General features: G+C 45.4%; 1 protein-coding gene across 1 annotated transcript in view; it reads right to left on the bottom strand.

Moving 5' to 3' along the window:
- Positions 1–18,930, bottom strand: part of LOC119977247 (collagen alpha-6(IV) chain-like) — a 257,936-nt gene extending 239,006 nt beyond the window's left edge. Inside the window, exons 1-2 of the mRNA XM_038817958.1 lie at positions 18,859–18,930; positions 3,013–3,093 (exon numbers count right to left, since the gene is read on the bottom strand). Coding sequence (XP_038673886.1) covers positions 3,013–3,093; positions 18,859–18,930 — 153 coding nt within the window. The remainder of the gene's footprint in view (positions 1–3,012; positions 3,094–18,858) is intronic.
- Between the last annotated feature and the right edge of the window lie 535 nt (positions 18,931–19,465).

The raw sequence follows: 19,465 nt of genomic DNA, 5'->3' as shown, positions 1-19,465 counted from the left end.
CTCCTTTTAGATCTCTGTTACTCTCTATCTCTCCTATTTAATTTCTCTCTTTCTGACTCGCCCACAGCCCACTTCAACTTCTTTCTGCTCCTCTTGCTCCTCTCTTTCTCCTCTTTGTCTCTCTCTCTCTCACTCTCTTTCCCTCGCGCTCTGCCTGTTGGTTTCTGTTCCCTTCTGGGTGAAATGTACAAGCAGCAATCCCAGAAAATGCCGGGTGTGTCGGAATATTCAGGATGAGAAAGAAAAGGAGGTTTTAGCCGGTACAGAGAGCGAATCAGCTAACGGAGTTTAGAAAGTGCAGGGGGAACTTAAGAAAATAGGTGAGAAAGAGGTGGCCTGAAAAAGTGGTTAGGATGAGAGGGAATCCCAAGGTAGATGGGTAAGTAAGTAAAGTCACCATAGTCCCAGATGACCTTAGGATGCTTTCCCCTTTGATGTGCAGGTTCTGTGGATTTAGCTGTGCTAAATTGCCCCTTAGTGTCCAAAGTTTGGGTGCGTTACAGGATGGTGTGGGGAGTGGGCCTGGGTACGGTGGTCTTTTGGAGGTTTTATGCAGACTCAATGGATCGAATGGATTCCTTCTTCACTGCAGGGATGAAATGATAGGAAGTTGACTTGCTGATGTTGAGTGCACAGAATCTCACCGCCCACTCCTACATCTGTCATCTCATTTTGGGTGAAGATAACAATGAAACACAAAATCCATTGTCAGAAAGGTTATCATGACCAGGCCTTATTCCATCTCAAAATCCAATTACGCCTTTCTGTCGTAAGCAGCCAAATAGTGTATTTGACATTGGAGCAACCATATTAAACTGTCAGGTTATAATGAGAGTTAAACCACGTATCTATATCAAAATATATCAAAATTATTCATGCTGGGAAATCATGCTTGAGACGACAATCTCTGAAAACCTGGCTCAATCTGTAGACACATTTCGTTATCACGTTATTTCCATCAATCAGCCTTGACACACAAGTGTCACCATGGTGTTGCCATGGTATTACGGTGTTGGGGTATTAAAGCCTTTTATTTTCCTTTTTTTTCTTCAGATCTCCAGTACGATATGACAAGAGCCCGAGAATGTAGCCGAGCTATTTCATCACACTGGAAACACAGAAAGGGCCTCTGTACATAACTCTGCAAGGTCACCTCACTAAATCACATTGATATTCATGGAATTAAAATCCTGTGAGGCTCCATGCTAGGAGAACTATATTGTCCACTATTAGATCTGATTCTGTGACTGAGAAGCACTTACAGAACAATCCTGAGTACACCAATAGGTACATTAGCAAACAATTTAAGATAAACACTCAATCCTGTAATGAGGGTCATTTACACTTGATGGAGGTACATTCAGACACAGACACAGCTCTCTGTAAACAACAGGAATTTGTTCAAGCCTTGCGCCTTTTATGGATTATTCGGGAGCTTGAGGAGCCGATAGTTCCTCAATGCATTCTTCACGGCAACACCTTGGCCAATCAGAATTGACGTACCAACCAACCAGCAACCTTTACTCCTGAAGTATAAATTGTTGTGATATTTTGAAATGTGATTTTCTGGTGCTTGTCCTGATCAGTACGAGATGGAAAGCTTCAACAAAATGCCCTTTTTTCAGCAATGTACAAGCTTATTCTGGAGACTAAGGGCCAGATTCTGAGGCTAAGTGCAGAGGACACAGTCTGACACTTGTAACAGTTGCTGTTTTAAACATGTCTGAGGCAGCAGATGTTAGGGAAGGGTGAGTAAAAATGCAGTGATTTTTAACTCTATAGTCAGACAGGCTGACTGATGGTGGCCTCTGGGGTGGTCTCAGATGGGGATATTATGGAGTCTCTGTTGAGGGTCTCTAATGGGGGGTCTGTGGGGGGTCATGGCAGGTGTTGGGTCATCCTCATGTATGCGTGCTGCGCGGGGATGACCCATCATTCCAATGGGGGGGCGGGGTTGCGGGGATGCCCTGACTTGTGAGCAGGGGAATGGGGCACGATTTGCATTGTGTGTGTGTGTGTGTGTTTGGAGGTTGGGGGGGGGGGGGGGCATGCATTCCAATGGACTTTGGAGGGCTCTTCAGTTATGCACTGACCCCCTTGACCCACCCACGGGGTACACCACGGCAGCGTCCCGCCTTGTGCATTTCCCACCCTGGGTGTTGGTGCAGACCTGGGGGTTAGAGATGCAGATATCCAACCTGTTAATGAAACGCGGACCGTGTGGGAAGCTGAGGTCACCGGCGCGAGATCGGAGCATCGCAACGGGTCAAACACGTTTCCCCCTTGGCCCGATCGGGATTCCCAATACCAACATCGGGAAAAGGAGAATCAAACCCATTGCAAAATTACTTTGATGAGGAGATGCCGGCGTTGGACTGGGGTGGGCACAGTAAGAAGCCTTACAACACCAGGTTAAAGTCCAACAGGTTTGTTTCAAATCACTAGCTTTTGGAGCGCAGCTCCTTCCTCAGGTGAATGAAGAGGTAGGTTCCAGAAACACATATATATAGACAAAGTCAAAGATGCCACTGAATGCTTTGAATGCGAATCTTTGCAGGTTATTAAGTCTTTATCGGTCCAGAGATAGGGGTAACCCCAGGTTAAAGAGGTGTGAATTGTCTCAAGCCAGGACAGTTGGTAGGGTTTTGCAAGCCCAGGCCAGATGGTGGGGGGTGAATGTAAAGCGACATGAATCCCAGGTCCCGGTTGAGGGATATACATATATATAGACTTTGTCTAGTGAGGAATCTCTGTGTCAGGGCGGAATCTTTCAATATTCCTGAATCTCCTCAAACTGAGGAAGCTGTCCCAAATTGAGGAATGTAACTGTCAGTGAGGAGTCAGCCTCTATTAGGCGATGTGCTGTCCTCACCCTCAGATGGTTGGTTTGGTGAGGTTGCTGTTAACTGTCACATTGTGAGGGCACAGGGGAGGGGAGAGGGACGTTGATCCTGCTCTGAATTCATTGAGCCAAAGGCTGATGAGGGTGGGGATGTGATGGTGTGTACTCACTCTGGCTCCTTTCTCTGGGAAGCACTGGCATCCTGCTCTGCAATCTCTTCCGTTACAGGGTCCGGAGTAAGATTTTCCACCCTGGAATCAAAACAAGAAACAAAAACCAAGAGATGAGACTCAGGAGATATTGAAGAAGTTGTTTATTGTGTCTTTGAGTTTGAGAAAGTTTCACATTCTGCATTTGCAATTGTTAAAATGATGAAAATTCCACGGCAAGACAGTGAGGTGCATGAACCTGGAGGGAGGCAGATGTGGAGGTTTATACAGAGATATGGCAGAGGCAGATGTGGAGGTTTATGGAGGTTTATACAGAGATATGGCAGAGGCTGTGAGACCTGGTTAGGTTACAGATGCAAAGAAACATTTCTGCTAGATTCACCCGCCCACAGAAACCCACCTCTCGAGAACATTAACTGTTCTATCAAAGGAATACGAGGAACCAATAGGGTCAGAGGGTCAGTACTGAGGGAGTGCTGCACTGTCAGAGGGTCAGTACTGAGGGAGTGCCGCACTGTCAGAGGGTCAGTACTGAGGGAGTGCTGCACTGTCAGAGGGTCAGTACTGAGGGAGTGCCGCACTGTCAGAGGGTCAGTACTGAGGGAGTGCTGCACTGTCAGAGGGTTAGTACTGAGGGAGTGCTGCACTGTCAGAGGGTCAGTACTGAGGGAGTGCCGCACTGTCAGAGGGTCAGTACTGAGGGAGTGCCACACTGTCAGAGGGTCAGCACTGAGGGAGTGCTGCACTGTCAGAGGGTCAGTACTGAGGGAGTGCCGCACTGTCAGAGGGTCAGTACTGAGGGAGTGCTGCACTGTCAGAGGGTCAGTACTGAGGGAGTGCCGGACTGTCAGAGGGTCAGTGCTGAGAGAATGCTGAATTGTCAGAGGGTCAGTACTGAGGGAGTGCTGCACTGTCAGAGGGTCAGTACTGAGGGAGTGCTGCACTGTCAGAGGGTCAGTACTGAGGGAGCGCCGCACTGTCAGAGGGTCAGTACTGAGGGAGTGCTGCACTGTCAGAGGGTCAGTACTGAGGGAGCGCTGCACTGTCAGAGGGTCAGTACTGAGGGAGTGCTGCACTGTCAGAGGGTCAGTACTGAGGGAGTGCTGCACTGTCAGAGGGTCAGTACTGAGGGAGTGCTGCACTGTCAGAGGGTCAGTACTGAGGGAGTGCTGCAGTGTTAGATGATTGATACTCTGAGCAAGCTGTCATCTTGTGAATGGGATATTTAATGAAGGTTTTGTCTGTCCTCTGAGGTGGATGTGGAAAATTCCTCGCTTATTATCTTTGAAGCTGCGGAGGGGAGGTTTTGCCCCGGTCCAGGGCAACACATATTCTTCCAGAATCATTAAACAAATGATGACATGTTCATCATCGCAATGCTGTTAGTGGGAGCTTGCTGTGCATAAATTGACTGCAACCTTTCCGACACGACAGCAGTGACCAAACTGCATTCCCTTTCTGGAAAAACTTGAGGAAGTCTGCGATCTTGAAAGGCGCAATAGAAATGTGAGTCTGTCTGTTGTTCTTACTGTAAACTGATCCACTGAATACAGTCAAAGTGCAAGATGCTGTAGCAGGAGAAGTGATTGATGAAATGTGGCCTTCCTGTTCAGGGAGAGCAATATTGTCTGACTATGCTCAGAGAACTCAGTGGGCAGAGGTTTCTCTTTCCAAGACAATAATGTTGACATTTGCTTTCAATTGAAAACAGACCAGCGGCTGACCTGGAGAACAGAGATTAACCCACAGTGCACAGCGTGGTTAGATTGTGGTTCTGGGCTGCCGAGTGGAGTTCAGGGTATGATGCAGCCAGTATTTAGGGAATTAACCCCAATGTGACCAGGGAAAGCGTCCCAATCAGAACAAAGCAGCACATTCTGACAGCAGACAAAATAACTGCATTTTTATCTGTAATTTATTTATGTGGTGTTCCAAATCCCTGGAGCAGCAAACCCTCGGAACACCCAGAACAGGGAATTCTCAGAACAGGGAACACCCAGAACTGGGAATGTCCAGAACGCTGGGCATCCCCGGAACAGATAACCCCGAAACAGGAAACCCCCGGAACAGGAATCCTTTGGGACGGGAAACCTCTGGAATGAGAAACCTCGGAACAGGCAACCCCCGGAGCAGGAAACCTCTGGGGCAGGAAATCCCCGTAACGGGAAACCCCCGGAATGGGAAACCTGTGGAACCATAATCTCCGGGAACAAGAATCTCCCAGAACAGGAAACCCTGGAATAATGAACCTCTGAAAGAGATAAAGACAGAGTGAAGTTGTTGTCTCTTCTTGTTGTCTGAAGTGTTCAGACAGATTTAAATGTTGGGTTTTTGAGGGTTTGTTGAGGTCAGCGCAACTTTCAGATTTTTGTCAACATAATTAACCTTTCTATATCGCTTTGGAGAGTCTTTGTGTCCTCCTCAAAACTTGCTTTCCTCCCCATCTTTGGATCCTCAGCAAACCTGGTTACAATATAGTCCCTCCAATGGCCCAACGCTCTAAAATTGTGGCCCCTGCATTGACCTCTTGCACTTCACTAGTTACAGTTTTCCAACCTGAAAATTATCCATTAAATCCCAACCCTCTGCTTCCTGTTAGTTAGCCAATCCTACATCCCAACACCAACAGCTCTTATCTTGTGGAATTAACTTTCATGTGGCACCTGAGCAAATGCCTTTTGGAAATCCAAGTATTCTACATCTACCCATTCCCCCTTATCCACAGCACATGTGACATCCACAGCACATGTGATACCCTCAAAGACCTCCAAATATTGGTAAAACACAATTTCCCTTTCACAAAACCATGTTGACCCTGCCTGAGTGGTTTATGATTTTTGGAATGCCTACTGCTAACCCCTTCATAATGGATCCTAGCATTTTCCCAATGACAGTTTCATAGATTATCATAGAATTTACAGTGCAGAAGGAGGCCACTCGGCCCATCGAGTCTGCACCGGCTCTTGGAAAGAGCACCCTACCCAAGGTCAACACCTCCACCCTATCCCCATAACCCAGTAACCCCACCCAACACTAAGGGCAATTTTGGACACTAAGGGCAATTTATCACGGCCAATCCACCTAACCTGCACATCTTTGGACTGTGGGAGGAAACCGGAGCACCCGGAGGAAACCCACGCACACATGGGGAGGATGTGCAGACTCCACACAGACAGTGACCCAGCCGGGAATCGAACCCGGGACCCTGAAGCTGTGAAGCGATTGTGCTATCCACAATGCTACCGTGCTGCCCTTGTTCGGTTGTTCCCTTGCTACCAGTTGTTCGGCTAACTGGCCTATAGTTTACTGCTTTATATCCCCTTCCTCTCTTGAATTGGAATACTTATTGGACTTTGGAATGGGGAGTTGTAACGGGGTAATATTCATTTTTCACCCCTTATTGGGCTAGTGGGGCAGATGGAATGGCAGACAGGACAGAAAGGAATCTCAACTCTAGACATTAGAATCACCCTCACAAAGAGCCACGGGCTGTACCTGGTGTAGACCAGGCCAGTATGAATGGCTCCAACTGGGCCGGAGGTCAAGGCTGAGGGTTGTGACCAGAGCCTCTGAACTTCTGAGATCATTTCAAAAGGGTCTCCTTTCAGAAGAGAGATTGGGAGAGCAGTTTCTGCAATCTTGTCCGGGAGCAGCCGGAACTCCGACTGGAAGCATGTGAGTTCCCGGATACTGCACCAGGGAGAGGGACACTAAGCTCCGCTTTCTCCTAATTATAAACAAAACTGAAAGAACTTGCATTTCTGTAGCGCCTTACTTGACCTCCAAATGGTGAATAAGACGGGGTTTACTGTGGGAAATTGTGAGCTGGGCTAATTTGGCAGGTGGTGGTGTGGTGACGTTTCCTGGAGGAATTGTGCAATGCCATCAGCCAACTTCACAAGGGTCAAAAATCTCAGATCAATCCTTTAGGCTCTCCACCCATTTTCCCACTTACAAGATTGGGAATATTTTGATGGTTTGATTCTGTTAGTCAATCAACCGACACAAAACCTTAACGGCGTGTCTGAGATTCAAACTGCAGCTGTTTAAATACTGCAGGCATTTATTTTCTCATGATTTAGTCTATTATTTCACAATGTCTGAAACAGCTGAGTGTTTGTCACCAGCTCCAAACTGCTCTCAAACTCAGAGAATATGCTTTGGAATTCTTTGAAATACCGTATTGGACCCTGCTCGAGGGGGGGCTGTGCTGGAGCTGAGGTACATCAGCTTGAACCTTTCCCTTCAGAAATGTGTTCAGTTACCGTGGGCGAAATTCTCCGACTCCCACGACGGGTCGGAGAATAGCGGGAGGGCCTTCCCGACATTTTTCCCGCCCTCCCGCTATTCTCTCCCCCCCCCCCCCCCCCCCCCGCCCAACTCCCGACACGAATCGCTGCCGCCGTTTTTTTACGGCCGGCAGCGATTCACAGCTGTTCGATGGGCCGAAGTCCCAGCCCTTTACGCCGTTTTTACGAACGGCAAACACACCTGGTCTGGCCGTTCGTAAAACGGCGTCACAAACTCGCTTTTCATAACCATGGCACCGATTGGCACAGCAGTACCACGGCCGTGCCAAGGGTGCCATGGGCCCGCGATCGGTGGGCACCGATCGCGGGCAGCGGGCCCGATGCCCGCGCACTCTTTCTCCTTCCGCCGCCCCGCAGTATCCATTCGCGGGGCGGCTGAGGGGCAACCCGGCCCGCGCATGCGCGGGTTTCGCGCAAATACGCGATGACATCATCCGCGCATGCGCGGGTTGGAGTCTTCCAATCCGCGCATGCGCGGCTGACGTCATATGACGCGTCAGCCGGCGCTAACTCCGGCAAGCGGGCTTAACGATATTCGTTAAGCCCGTCATGCCGGAGCCTACGGCGTCGGGCTGCTAGCCCCGACCGGGGACCAGAATCGGTTCCCGGTCGGGAAGGGGCGCGCTGGCGTCAAACCCGCCCGGGTTTGACGCCAGCTTTACGATTTCTCCCGTTTTGGGAGAATCGCGCCCCATGTTTGACTGAAAGGTGGTTCAGAGAGAGTCACGTTGTTCCCTGTTGGCAGGTTCATGTCCCAAGCGTGCTGTGTTTGGTCAATTTGCGTCATGTGCTGTGTCCCTTTGTGGACTGACCACTTTGGGACGGTCCTCGGAGAGGGTGGGGAGGAGATTTACCAGAATGTTCCCAGGGAGGTGGACTTCAGTTAATGCGGGGAGAATGAAGAAGCTGGGACTGTTCCCCTTGGAGCAGAATAGTTTATGGCAGAGATGTACCTGAGGCGGTCAAAACCAGGAGGGTTTCGATAGAGTAAATAAGGACTCTTCGCAGTGGGAGGAGGGTTGGTAACCAGAGCGACACAGATTGAAGAGAATCGACGGGAGGGTTGAAAGTAATTATTTTTGGCAGTGAGCTGTTGTGATCTGGAAGGAACTCCCTGAAAGGGCGGCGGGAGCAGATTCAATCAGAACTTTCAAAAGGGAATTGGAGAAATACTTGAAAAGGAGGAATTGCAGAACTTTGCGGAAAGAGAAGATGGTTTGAGACCAATTGGATAGATAGTTCAAAGGGCCAGTGCAGGAATGATGGGCAGAATGGGCTCAGCTGGAGAAAGGTTTTATGATTTGATGAGAGGAGTGTAGAATTTTCAGAGAATTTATCCTTTTAACCTCAGCATGTATTTGAGGCAAAACCATTTGTGACGGAGGGTGACAGCTGGTGTGTGAATGACACCTCTGTCACTGAGGTAACACGTCAAGCATCAGTTTCCAATATCATAGACTTCAGGATTAAACGCTTCAAACACCAGCTGCAAAGCATTTCAGGAGAATTAAGACGATGGTTCACAGCTCGTCTTTCAACACTGAGAAATTTGTTTCAGTTAATTTCACGCTCCCTTGTTATACCAGGCATGGACAGATGTGTAACTGCACATCTGGTTGGAGCCAGACATCTGAACCAGGATCAAATTGCTACCCCGGCTATTAACCACACTACATCCGCGACAGGAATGTCTCCTGAGTTTGTGGTTGTTTTTCACTGTCGCAACAACGCCTAAATACCTTTCTCAATGGAAGAAAAGCTGTCTGAGGGTAGTGGGGGGAAACAGGAACAATAGTTTGAATTGGTCGAAGGATAATCTGGTCATGACCACATTGCTGTTTGTGGGAGCTTGCTGTGCACTCATTGGCTACTATGTTTCCTGCAATAAGACAGCGATAATACTTCAAAATTACTCCATTGACTTAAATATTAGGAGTTGGGGAGTGGTAATGTCACTCAACTTGTCTAATGCTCTAGGGACAGGGGTTCCAATCCCAGCACGCCAACTGGTGGAATTTAAATTCAATGAATAAAGTCTAGAATTGAAAAGCTGGTCTCAGTTATGCCGACCATGAAAGCTATCATCGATTGTTATAAAAACCCAGCCGGTTCACTAATGTCATTTATAGAATCATATAATTTACGATGCAGAAGGAGGCCATTTGGCCCATCAAGTCTGCACCGGCCCTTGGAAAGAGCACCGTACCCAAGCCCATACCTCCACCCTACCCCATAACCCAGTAACCCCACCTAACCTTTTCGGTAAACACGGTAGCATGGTGGTTAGCATAAATGCTTCACAGCTCCAGGGTCCCAGGTTCGGTTCCCGGCTGGGTCACTGTCTGTGTGGAGTCTGCACATCCTCCCCGTGTGTGCGTGGGTTTCCTCCGGGTGCTCCGGTTTCCTCCCACAGTCCAAAGATGTGCGGGTTAGGTGAATTGGCCATGCTAAATTGGCCATAGTGTCCTAAAAAGTAAGGTTGGGGGGGGGGGGGTTGTTGGGTTACGGGTCTAGGGTGGATACGTGGGTTTGAGTAGGGTGATCATTGCTCGGCACAACATCGAGGGCCGAAGGGCCTGTTCTGTGCTGTACTGTTCTATGTCTATGACACTAAGGGCAATTTATCATGGCCAATCCACCTAACCTGCACATCTTTGGACTGTGGGAGGAAACCGGAGCACCCGGAGGAAACCCACGCACACACGGGGAGAACGTGCAGACTCCGCACAGACAATGACCCAAGCCCTTTGGGGAAGGAAATCTGCCGTCCTTACCCGGTCTGGCCTATATGTGACTCCAGACCCACGGCAATGTGTTGACTCTTAACGGTAAACCATTTAATGCAACGGTAATTAGGGATGGGCCCCAAATTCTTTCCTTGCCAGCGACACACCGATTCCAGTGAAAGAATACAGGAAACAAAATTAGAAAGCACGTTGGGATTTCATGAGGGTGCTATAGAAATGCAAGTTCTCTCTGTTTAAGTCTATGAAGAGGATATTTTCCACAGATGTTACCAGTGGGAGACAAGACTCATCCACCAAGTGATTAAAACCTTTAAACTGCTAGATTATAGGTCAACAATGTCTAAATGATGGTCCCAGAGCAATATCCTCCTTCGTCAAACCAATCCCCAAATCTGAAGGGAACGGAATTTGAGTTTCTATTTATTTTCATTGGTTTATGGTGAGTCGGAAGGTTTGGAAAGGGTTAATTTATAAAAATATATTTTAAAATAAATTTAGAGTACCCAATTCATTTTTTCCAATTAAGGGGCAATTTAGCATGGTCAATCCACCTACCCTGCACATCTTTGGGTTGTGGGGGTGAAACCCACGCAGACACTGGGAGAATGTGCAAACTCCACACGGACAGTGACCCCAGAGCCGGGATCGAACCTGGGACCTCAGCGCCGTGAGGCAGCAATGCTAACCACTGTGCCACCGTGCTGCCCTGGAAAGGGTTAATTTTAAGCTGCTGCCTCACTTGAACATCAGGACCTCTCAGTACCAATGGCATGAGACATTAATGAGAATTTTAAGTAGGGTGATCATTGCTCGGCACAACATCGAGGGCCGAAGGGCCTGTTCTGTGCTGTACTGTTCTATGTTCTATGTTCTAATTAGGACTGCACTGCGCCAACGTGCCATATCCAGGGTACACACCCATCTAACCCATGAACAGGGAAGTGTGGACTATCATAGACCATCCATACACCTGTTTCGTACACTATACATTGACTTGTCTAATGTCAGGCATCTTGTATTATTCCTTAAATGACATCACCAGAATTGTCTTTTCACATAGAGAACTCAGGTAAAAGGTCAAACACGACCTCTGTTCAGGAGACACACCAAGTTTGGAAAGAATAACAAGAGGAGATCTTGAGAATATTCATGAACACACTTTTTCTGGGTTAGTGTTGAGAGTTAGAATGCTACATTCCTTGCATGCCAGGAGTCTCAGATTCCTGACTCACTGTACAGTTAGCAGTGGGATACTCAAGCTGTCTACACTGCTTAATATTGACGTCATTTACTACTCTCAACTCATCTTGAATGTGCTCGTGGTAAAGCCTATCACTGATGGTGTAAGATCACAGACACTGAACAAAGTCAAATTCCTGAAGTCAACTTGCTAACAGCCTCCAGCATTTCCCTGTTTGAAATGTAATTATTCTTTGAACCTCACGACACTCATGCCAACTTGCCATCCATGGCCTCCTTTCTTGTGAGGACAGTCGGTCTATTGAGTATCAAACTCAATGTACAAAGTGCTATTGAGAACCAATAAAGGCAAAATTACACAGAGCGGGCCTTGAAAATGGCTTTTTGTAAGTGTGACAGACTCTTCCTTTCTCAAAACAGACTTGACCAGCTTTCACTGGATTAACTGCTGCAACTATAAGGTAAGGGGTTGTAGTTTGAATCCTCCCCCCTCCGAGATCAGACCGTTTCAATGTGTTATTTGCAAAGGGCGCGACACCCTCAATTTTCATCATTTCTAACTGGTGTGAAAAGATATAAAGGCAATGGACAAGGAGGAAAAAACTATTCCCAGGTTTAACACCAGAACTGAGAGTTTATAGACACCAGGAAAGACTGAACAGATTAGAGAACCTTTCTCTGGAAACAAGAGGGGTAACTAGCGGATAATTTCAAATTATTTGACAGGGTGAACAGAGAGAAGGTGTTTTAAATTGTGAGGAAATCCAAAATTAGTGGCCTTATTGAAACATTAGATTCTGAGGAGTTTGACAGGGTCGTTGCTGAGAGAATGTTTTCCCTCGTGGTAGAATCTAGAACTGGGGAATACAATTTAAAAATACAAGGGTTCCTAGATAAGACTGAGATAAGGATTGGGGGGGGGGGCAAGTGAAGTTAAGACCACAATCAGCGAGGCCAAGGTGTTATTGAATGGCGGAGCAGGCTTGAGGGGCCAAATGGTCTACTCCTGCTTCTTATGTTATTATGGCCATCAATATGCGATAATCACTAATAACTTCAAATGAGGAATTCAGGAGAAACCTTCTTACCCAGAGAGTGGTGAGAATGAGGAACTCGCTCCCACAGGCTGTGGTTGAGGTGAATAGTATTGATGCATTTAAGGGAAACTGGGGAAAAGGAATAGAGAGGAGCAGCGAGCGTATCACAGAATGGCCTCTATCTGAGATTCACACTCTATGTGATCCGAGGGTCAACTCTCACCACCGGGCATGCTCCATGGAATAATGTAATTCCGGGGAAAATCAGAACGTTTGTATATAGGCTCAGTTGTATCAGATATTTATTCGGCGTCCCTGCTTGGCATCTCACCTCTGCTGTCCGCATTGTGATCATTCACCATGAACGTGTTGTTTCCTCCTCATTAATTAAATCTCAAGGGGTGAAATTCAATATATTCCCGATACCTGCTCTCAGCCAGTGCTGCTGGGGCTAGGGAGAATACTCCTTCTTGGGGCCAGTACACTCACAATGGGCTGAATGGACTAAATCTGTGCTGGACTGTTCCACATTAATGAGTTAATTATACTCACTCCATTCATGAAATAGGCTGGGCTAATTCAAGGGTTTTATCGGTCAGACATCGACAGCCTTCACCCTATCACAATCACTTCACCCAAACAAACTTTAATCAAACAGTTTCAACATGATAACAGTCTTCAAAATTCCTAAAGATAATCCTGCAGACACAAAATATAACCCTTCTTTTAAAAAATATTTTCCAATTCATTTTTTCCAATTAAGGGGCAATTTAGGGGCAGAGCCGGGACCAAACCTGGGACCTCAGCGCCGTGATACAGCGTATAAATCTGATTACTGACCTGGATTATAACTCTGATTACTGACCTGGATTATAACTCTGATTACTGACCTGGATTATAACTCTGATTACTGACCTGGATTATAACTCTGATTACTGACCTGGATTATAACTCTGATTACTGACCTGGATTATAACTCTGATTACTGACCTGGATTATAACTGATTACTGACCTGGATTATAACTCTGATTACTGACCTGGATTATAACTCTGATTACTGACCTGGATTATAACTGATTACTGACCTGGATTATAACTCTGATTACTGACCTGGATTATAACTGATTACTGACCTGGATTATAACTCTGATTACTGACCTGGATTATAACTCTGATTACTGACCTGGATTATAACTCTGATTACTGACCTGAATTATAACTCTGATTACTGACCTGGATTATAACTCTGATTACTGACCTGGATTATAACTCTGATTACTGACCTGGATTATAACTGATTACTGACCTGGATTATAACTCTGATTACTGACCTGGATTATAACTCTGATTACTGACCTGGATTATAACTGATTACTGACCTGGATTATAACTCTGATTACTGACCTGGATTATAACTCTGATTACTGACCTGGATTATAACTCTGATTACTGACCTGGATTATAACTGATTACTGACCTGGATTATAACTCTGATTACTGACCTGGATTATAACTCTGATTACTGACCTGGATTATAACTGATTACTGACCTGGATTATAACTCTGATTACTGACCTGGATTATAACTCTGATTACTGACCTGGATTATAACTGATTACTGACCTGGATTATAACTGATTACTGACATGGATTATAACTCTGATTACTGACCTGGATTATAACTGATTACTGACCTGTATTATAACTGATTACTGACCTGGATTATAACTGATTACTGACCTGGATTATAACTCTGATTACTGACCTGGATTATAACTCTGATTACTGACCTGGATTATAACTCTGATTACTGACCTGGATTATAATTATGATTACTGACCTGGATTATAACTCTGATTACTGACCTGGATTATAACTCTGATTACTGACCTGGATTATAACTCTGATTACTGACCTGGATTATAACTCTGATTACTGACCTGGATTATAACTGATTACTGACCTGGATTATAACTCTGATTACTGACCTGGATTATAACTCTGATTACTGACCTGGATTATAACTCTGATTACTGACCTGGATTATAACTGATTACTGACCTGGATTATAACTCTGATTACTGACCTGGATTATAACTCTGATTACTGACCTGGATTATAACTCTGATTACTGACCTGGATTATAACTGATTACTGACCTGGATTATAACTGATTACTGACCTGGATTATAACTCTGATTACTGATCTGGATTATAACTCTGATTACTGACCTGGATTATAACTCTGATTACTGACCTGGATTATAACTGATTACTGACCTGGATTATAACTCTGATTACTGACCTGGATTATAACTGATTACTGACCTGGATTATAACTCTGATTACTGACCTGGATTATAACTGATTACTGACCTGGATTATAACCGATTACTGACCTGGATTATAACCGATTACTGACCTGGATTATAACTGATTACTGACCTGGATTATAACTGATTACTGACCTGGATTATAACTGATTACTGACCTGGATTATAACTCTGATTACTGACCTGGATTATAACTGATTACTGACCTGGATTATAACTCTGATTACTGACCTGGATTATAACTCTGATTACTGACCTGGATAATAACTCTGATTACTGACCTGGATTATAACTGATTACTGACCTGGATTATAACTCTGATTACTGACCTGGATTATAACTGATTACTGACCTGGATTATAACTCTGATTACTGACCTGGATTATAACTGATTACTGACCTGGATTATAACTCTGATTACTGACCTGGATTATAACTGATTACTGACCTGGATTATAACTCTGATTACTGACCTAGATTATAACTCTGATTACTGACCTGCATTATAACTGATTACTGACCTGGATTATAACTGATTACTGACCTGGATTATAACTGATTACTGACCTGGATTTTAACTGATTACTGACCTGGATTATAACTCTGATTACTGACCTGGATTATAACTCTGATTACTGACCTGGATTATAACTGATTACTGACCTGGATTATAACTCTGATTACTGACCTGGATTATAACTCTGATTACTGACCTGGATTATAACTCTGATTACTGACCTGGATTATAACTGATTACTGACCTGGATTATAACTGATTACTGACCTGGATTATAACTCTGATTACTGATCTGGATTATAACTCTGATTACTGACCTGGATTATAACTCTGATTACTGACCTGGATTATAACTGATTACTGACCTGGATTATAACTCTGATTACTGACCTGGATTATAACTGATTACTGACCTGGATTATAACTCTGATTACTGACCTGGATTATAACTGATTACTGACCTGGATTATAACCGATTACTGACCTGGATTATAACCGATTACTGACCTGGATTATAACTGATTACTGACCTGGATTATAACTGATTACTGACCTGGATTATAACTGATTACTGACCTGGATTATAACTCTGATTACTGACCTGGATTATAACTGATTACTGACCTGGATTATAACTCTGATTACTGACCTGGATTATAACTCTGATTACTGACCTGGATAATAACTCTGATTACTGACCTGGATTATAACTCTGATTACTGACCTGGATTATAACTGATTACTGACCTGGATTATAACTCTGATTACTGACCTGGATTATAACTGATTACTGACCTGGATTATAACTCTGATTACTGACCTGGATTATAACTGATTACTGACCTGGATTATAACTCTGATTACTGACCTAGATTATAACTCTGATTACTGACCTGCATTATAATTGATTACTGACCTGGATTATAACTGATTACTGACCTGGATTATAACTGATTACTGACCTGGATTTTAACTGATTACTGACCTGGATTATAACTCTGATTACTGACCTGGATTATAACTGATTACTGACCTGGATTATAACTCTGATTACTGACCTGGATTATAACTGATTACTGACCTGGATTATTACTGATTACTGACCTGGATTATAACTGATTACTGACCTGGATTATAACTCTGATAACTGACCTGGATTATAACTAATTACTGACCTGGATTATAACTGATTACTGACCTGGATTATAACTCTGATTACTGACCTGGATTATAACTCTGATTACTGACCTGGATTATAACTCTGATTACTGACCTGGATTATAACTCTGATTACTGACCTGGATTATAACTCTGATTACTGACCTGGATTATAACTCTGATTACTGACCTGGATTATAACTGATTACTGACCTGGATTATAACTCTGATTACTGACCTGGATTATAACTCTGATTACTGACCTGGATTATAACTCTGATTACTGACCTGGATTATAACTGATTACTGACCTGGATTATAACTGATTACTGACCTGGATTATAACTCTGATTACTGACCTGGATTATAACTCTGATTACTGACCTGGATTATAACTCTGATTACTGACCTGGATTATAACTGATTACTGACCTGGATTATAACTGATTACTGACCTGGATTATAACTCTGATTACTGACCTGGATTATAACTCTGATTACTGACCTGGATTATAACTCTGATTACTGACCTGGATTATAACTGATTACTGACCTGGATTATAACTCTGATTACTGACCTGGATTATAACTCTGATTACTGACCTGGATTATAACTCTGATTACTGACCTGGATTATAACTGATTACTGACCTGGATTATAACTCTGATTACGGACCTGGATTATAACTGATTACTCCTCCAGCCCCTACAACCCTCCCTATCTCTGTAACCTCATCCAGCCCCTACAACCCTCCCTATCTCTGTAACCTCCTCCAGCCCTTACAACCCTCCCTATCTCTGTAACCTCCTCCAGCCTCTACAACCCTCCCTATCTCTGTAACCTACTCCAGCCCCTACAATCCTCCCTATCTCTGTAACCTACTTCATCCTCTGCAACCCTTCCTATCTCTGGAACCTCCTCCAGCCCCTACAACCCTCCCTATCTCTGTAACCTCCTCCAGCCCCTACAACCCTCCCTATCTCTGTAACCTACTTCATCCTCTGCAACCCTTCCTATCTCTGGAACCTCCTCCAGCCCCTCCACCCCTCCCTATCTCTGTAACCTCCTCCAGCCCCTAGAACCCTCCCTATCTCTGTAACCTCCTCCAGCCCCTACAACCCCCCCTATCTCTGTAACCTCCTCCAGCCCCTACAACCCTCCCTATCTCTGTAACCTCCTCCAGCCCCTACAACCCTCCCTATCTCTGGAACCTCCTCCAGCCCCTCCACCCCTCCCTATCTCTGTAACCTCCTCCAGCCCCTACAACCCTCCCTATCTCTGGAACCTCCTCCAGCCCCTACAACCCTCCCTATCTCTGTAACCTCCTCCAGCCCCTACAACCCTCTCTATCTCTGTAACCTCCTCCAGCCCCTACAACCCTCCCTATCTCTGTAACCTCCTCCAGCCCCTACAACCCTCCCTATCTCTGTAACCTCCTCCAGCCCCTACAACCCTCCCTATCTCTGTAACCTCCTCCAGCCCCTACAACCCTCCCTATCTCTGTAACCTCCTCCAGCCCCTACAACCCTCCCTATCTCTGTAACCTCCTCCAGCCCCTACAACCCTCCCTATCTCTGTAACCTCCTCCAGCCCCTACAACCCTCCCTATCTGTGTAACCTCCTCCAGACCCTACAACACTCCCTACATCTGCAACCTCCACCAGGCCCTACAACCTTCCTTATCTCTGTAACCTCCCCCATTCCCCCACACCCCCCCCCCCCATCTCTGTAACCTCCTCCCGACCCTACAAACCCCTTTCTCTGTTACCTCCCCCATTCCCCCACATCCCCCCTATCTCTGTAACCCCCTCCCACTCCTGCACCCTGGTGAAATCTCTCTGCTGTTTGGCCTCTTGCACATCCTGACTTCCAGCAGCTCACTTTGGGTAATGGTGCCTTCAGCTGTCTGCACCTTGCCTCCGAATTCCTTCCCAAAACCTCTTTGGAACCCATCTCTTTGACCACATTTCTGATCACTCCTCCGAATATCTCCCAAAGCAGAACGTCGATTTCTAATGATCTCTCTGTGAAGCACTCGAGACAAACGGTATTGTGTAAATACAAGTTTCTGTTTGGCTCCAGCTCTGACAAGTTCTCCATTCTCTGCTGCGATGCTGGCACACGGGGCCTATACTCCAAGGGTGTGGCTAACCGAACCTCCTATTTGTAGCATTACAGAGCAAAATAACTTTGCAATTGTGTGAGAGGAAATCTGGCCAACGATTCCAGCCGCCTTCTGGACCGTTAAATCCCTGCCCAGGGTCTGGAAACACATATCTCATTGATTTATTCTCACTGTCTGGTATCTTTTGGATGGCGTCTGCTGACTATAAAAGGAGTTGTAAATTGAACTCCAGAGCTGTGTTAAACTAGGGATCTTGCCATGACCGGGACCAATCAGGGCACAGGCACCTCCAGTAAATATTTAGATCTTAATTGAATTCTTTCCTGACCAGTAGCTTTTGGGCAGTAGAATGTTGGTGCAGCCCAATATAAATATAAAGACCAACGTAAGCAAGCTTCTGACTGAAGAAATTATTACCACTGGACTCTCATTTGTCAGTGCTTTGTAAACAGGTCCTGTTTCAGGAGATGTTTCGCTGCTGACGACCATTTGCCTGAATCATTTTGTCTGCAACATTTTTAAAAATAAATTTACAGTACCCAATTCATTTTTTCCAATTAAGGGGCAATTTAGCAAGGCCAATCCACCTACCCTGCACATCTTTGGCTTGTGGGGGCGAAACCCACGCAAACACGGGGAGAATGTGCAAACTCCACACGGACAGTGACCCAGAGCCGGGATCGAACCTGGGACCTCAGCGCCGTGAGACAGCAGTGCTAACCACTGCGCCACCGTGCCGCCCATTTTGTGTGCAACTTAATCCCTCTTAGCCTACAGTGAAAAATCCTACAAGGGTCTTATTATTCAACTTTCCTTTCATTTTAGAAATCAAACAGAAAACAGACACCCCTCTTGGTGTTAAATGTATCCCATAGAACATAGAACATAGAACGATACAGCGCAGTACAGGCCCTTCGGCCCTCGATGTTGCACCGACATGGGAAGTCAAAAACTAAAGGCCATCTAACCTACACTATGCCCTTATCATCCATATGCTTATCCAATAAATTTTTAAATGCCCTCA

Source organism: Scyliorhinus canicula, chromosome 14 (assembly GCF_902713615.1).
Source record: "Scyliorhinus canicula chromosome 14, sScyCan1.1, whole genome shotgun sequence".
NCBI classification, from domain to species: Eukaryota; Metazoa; Chordata; class Chondrichthyes; order Carcharhiniformes; family Scyliorhinidae; genus Scyliorhinus; species Scyliorhinus canicula.
Note: the sequence above shows the minus strand (reverse complement) of the source record. Positions and strands in the feature narration are given on the sequence as shown.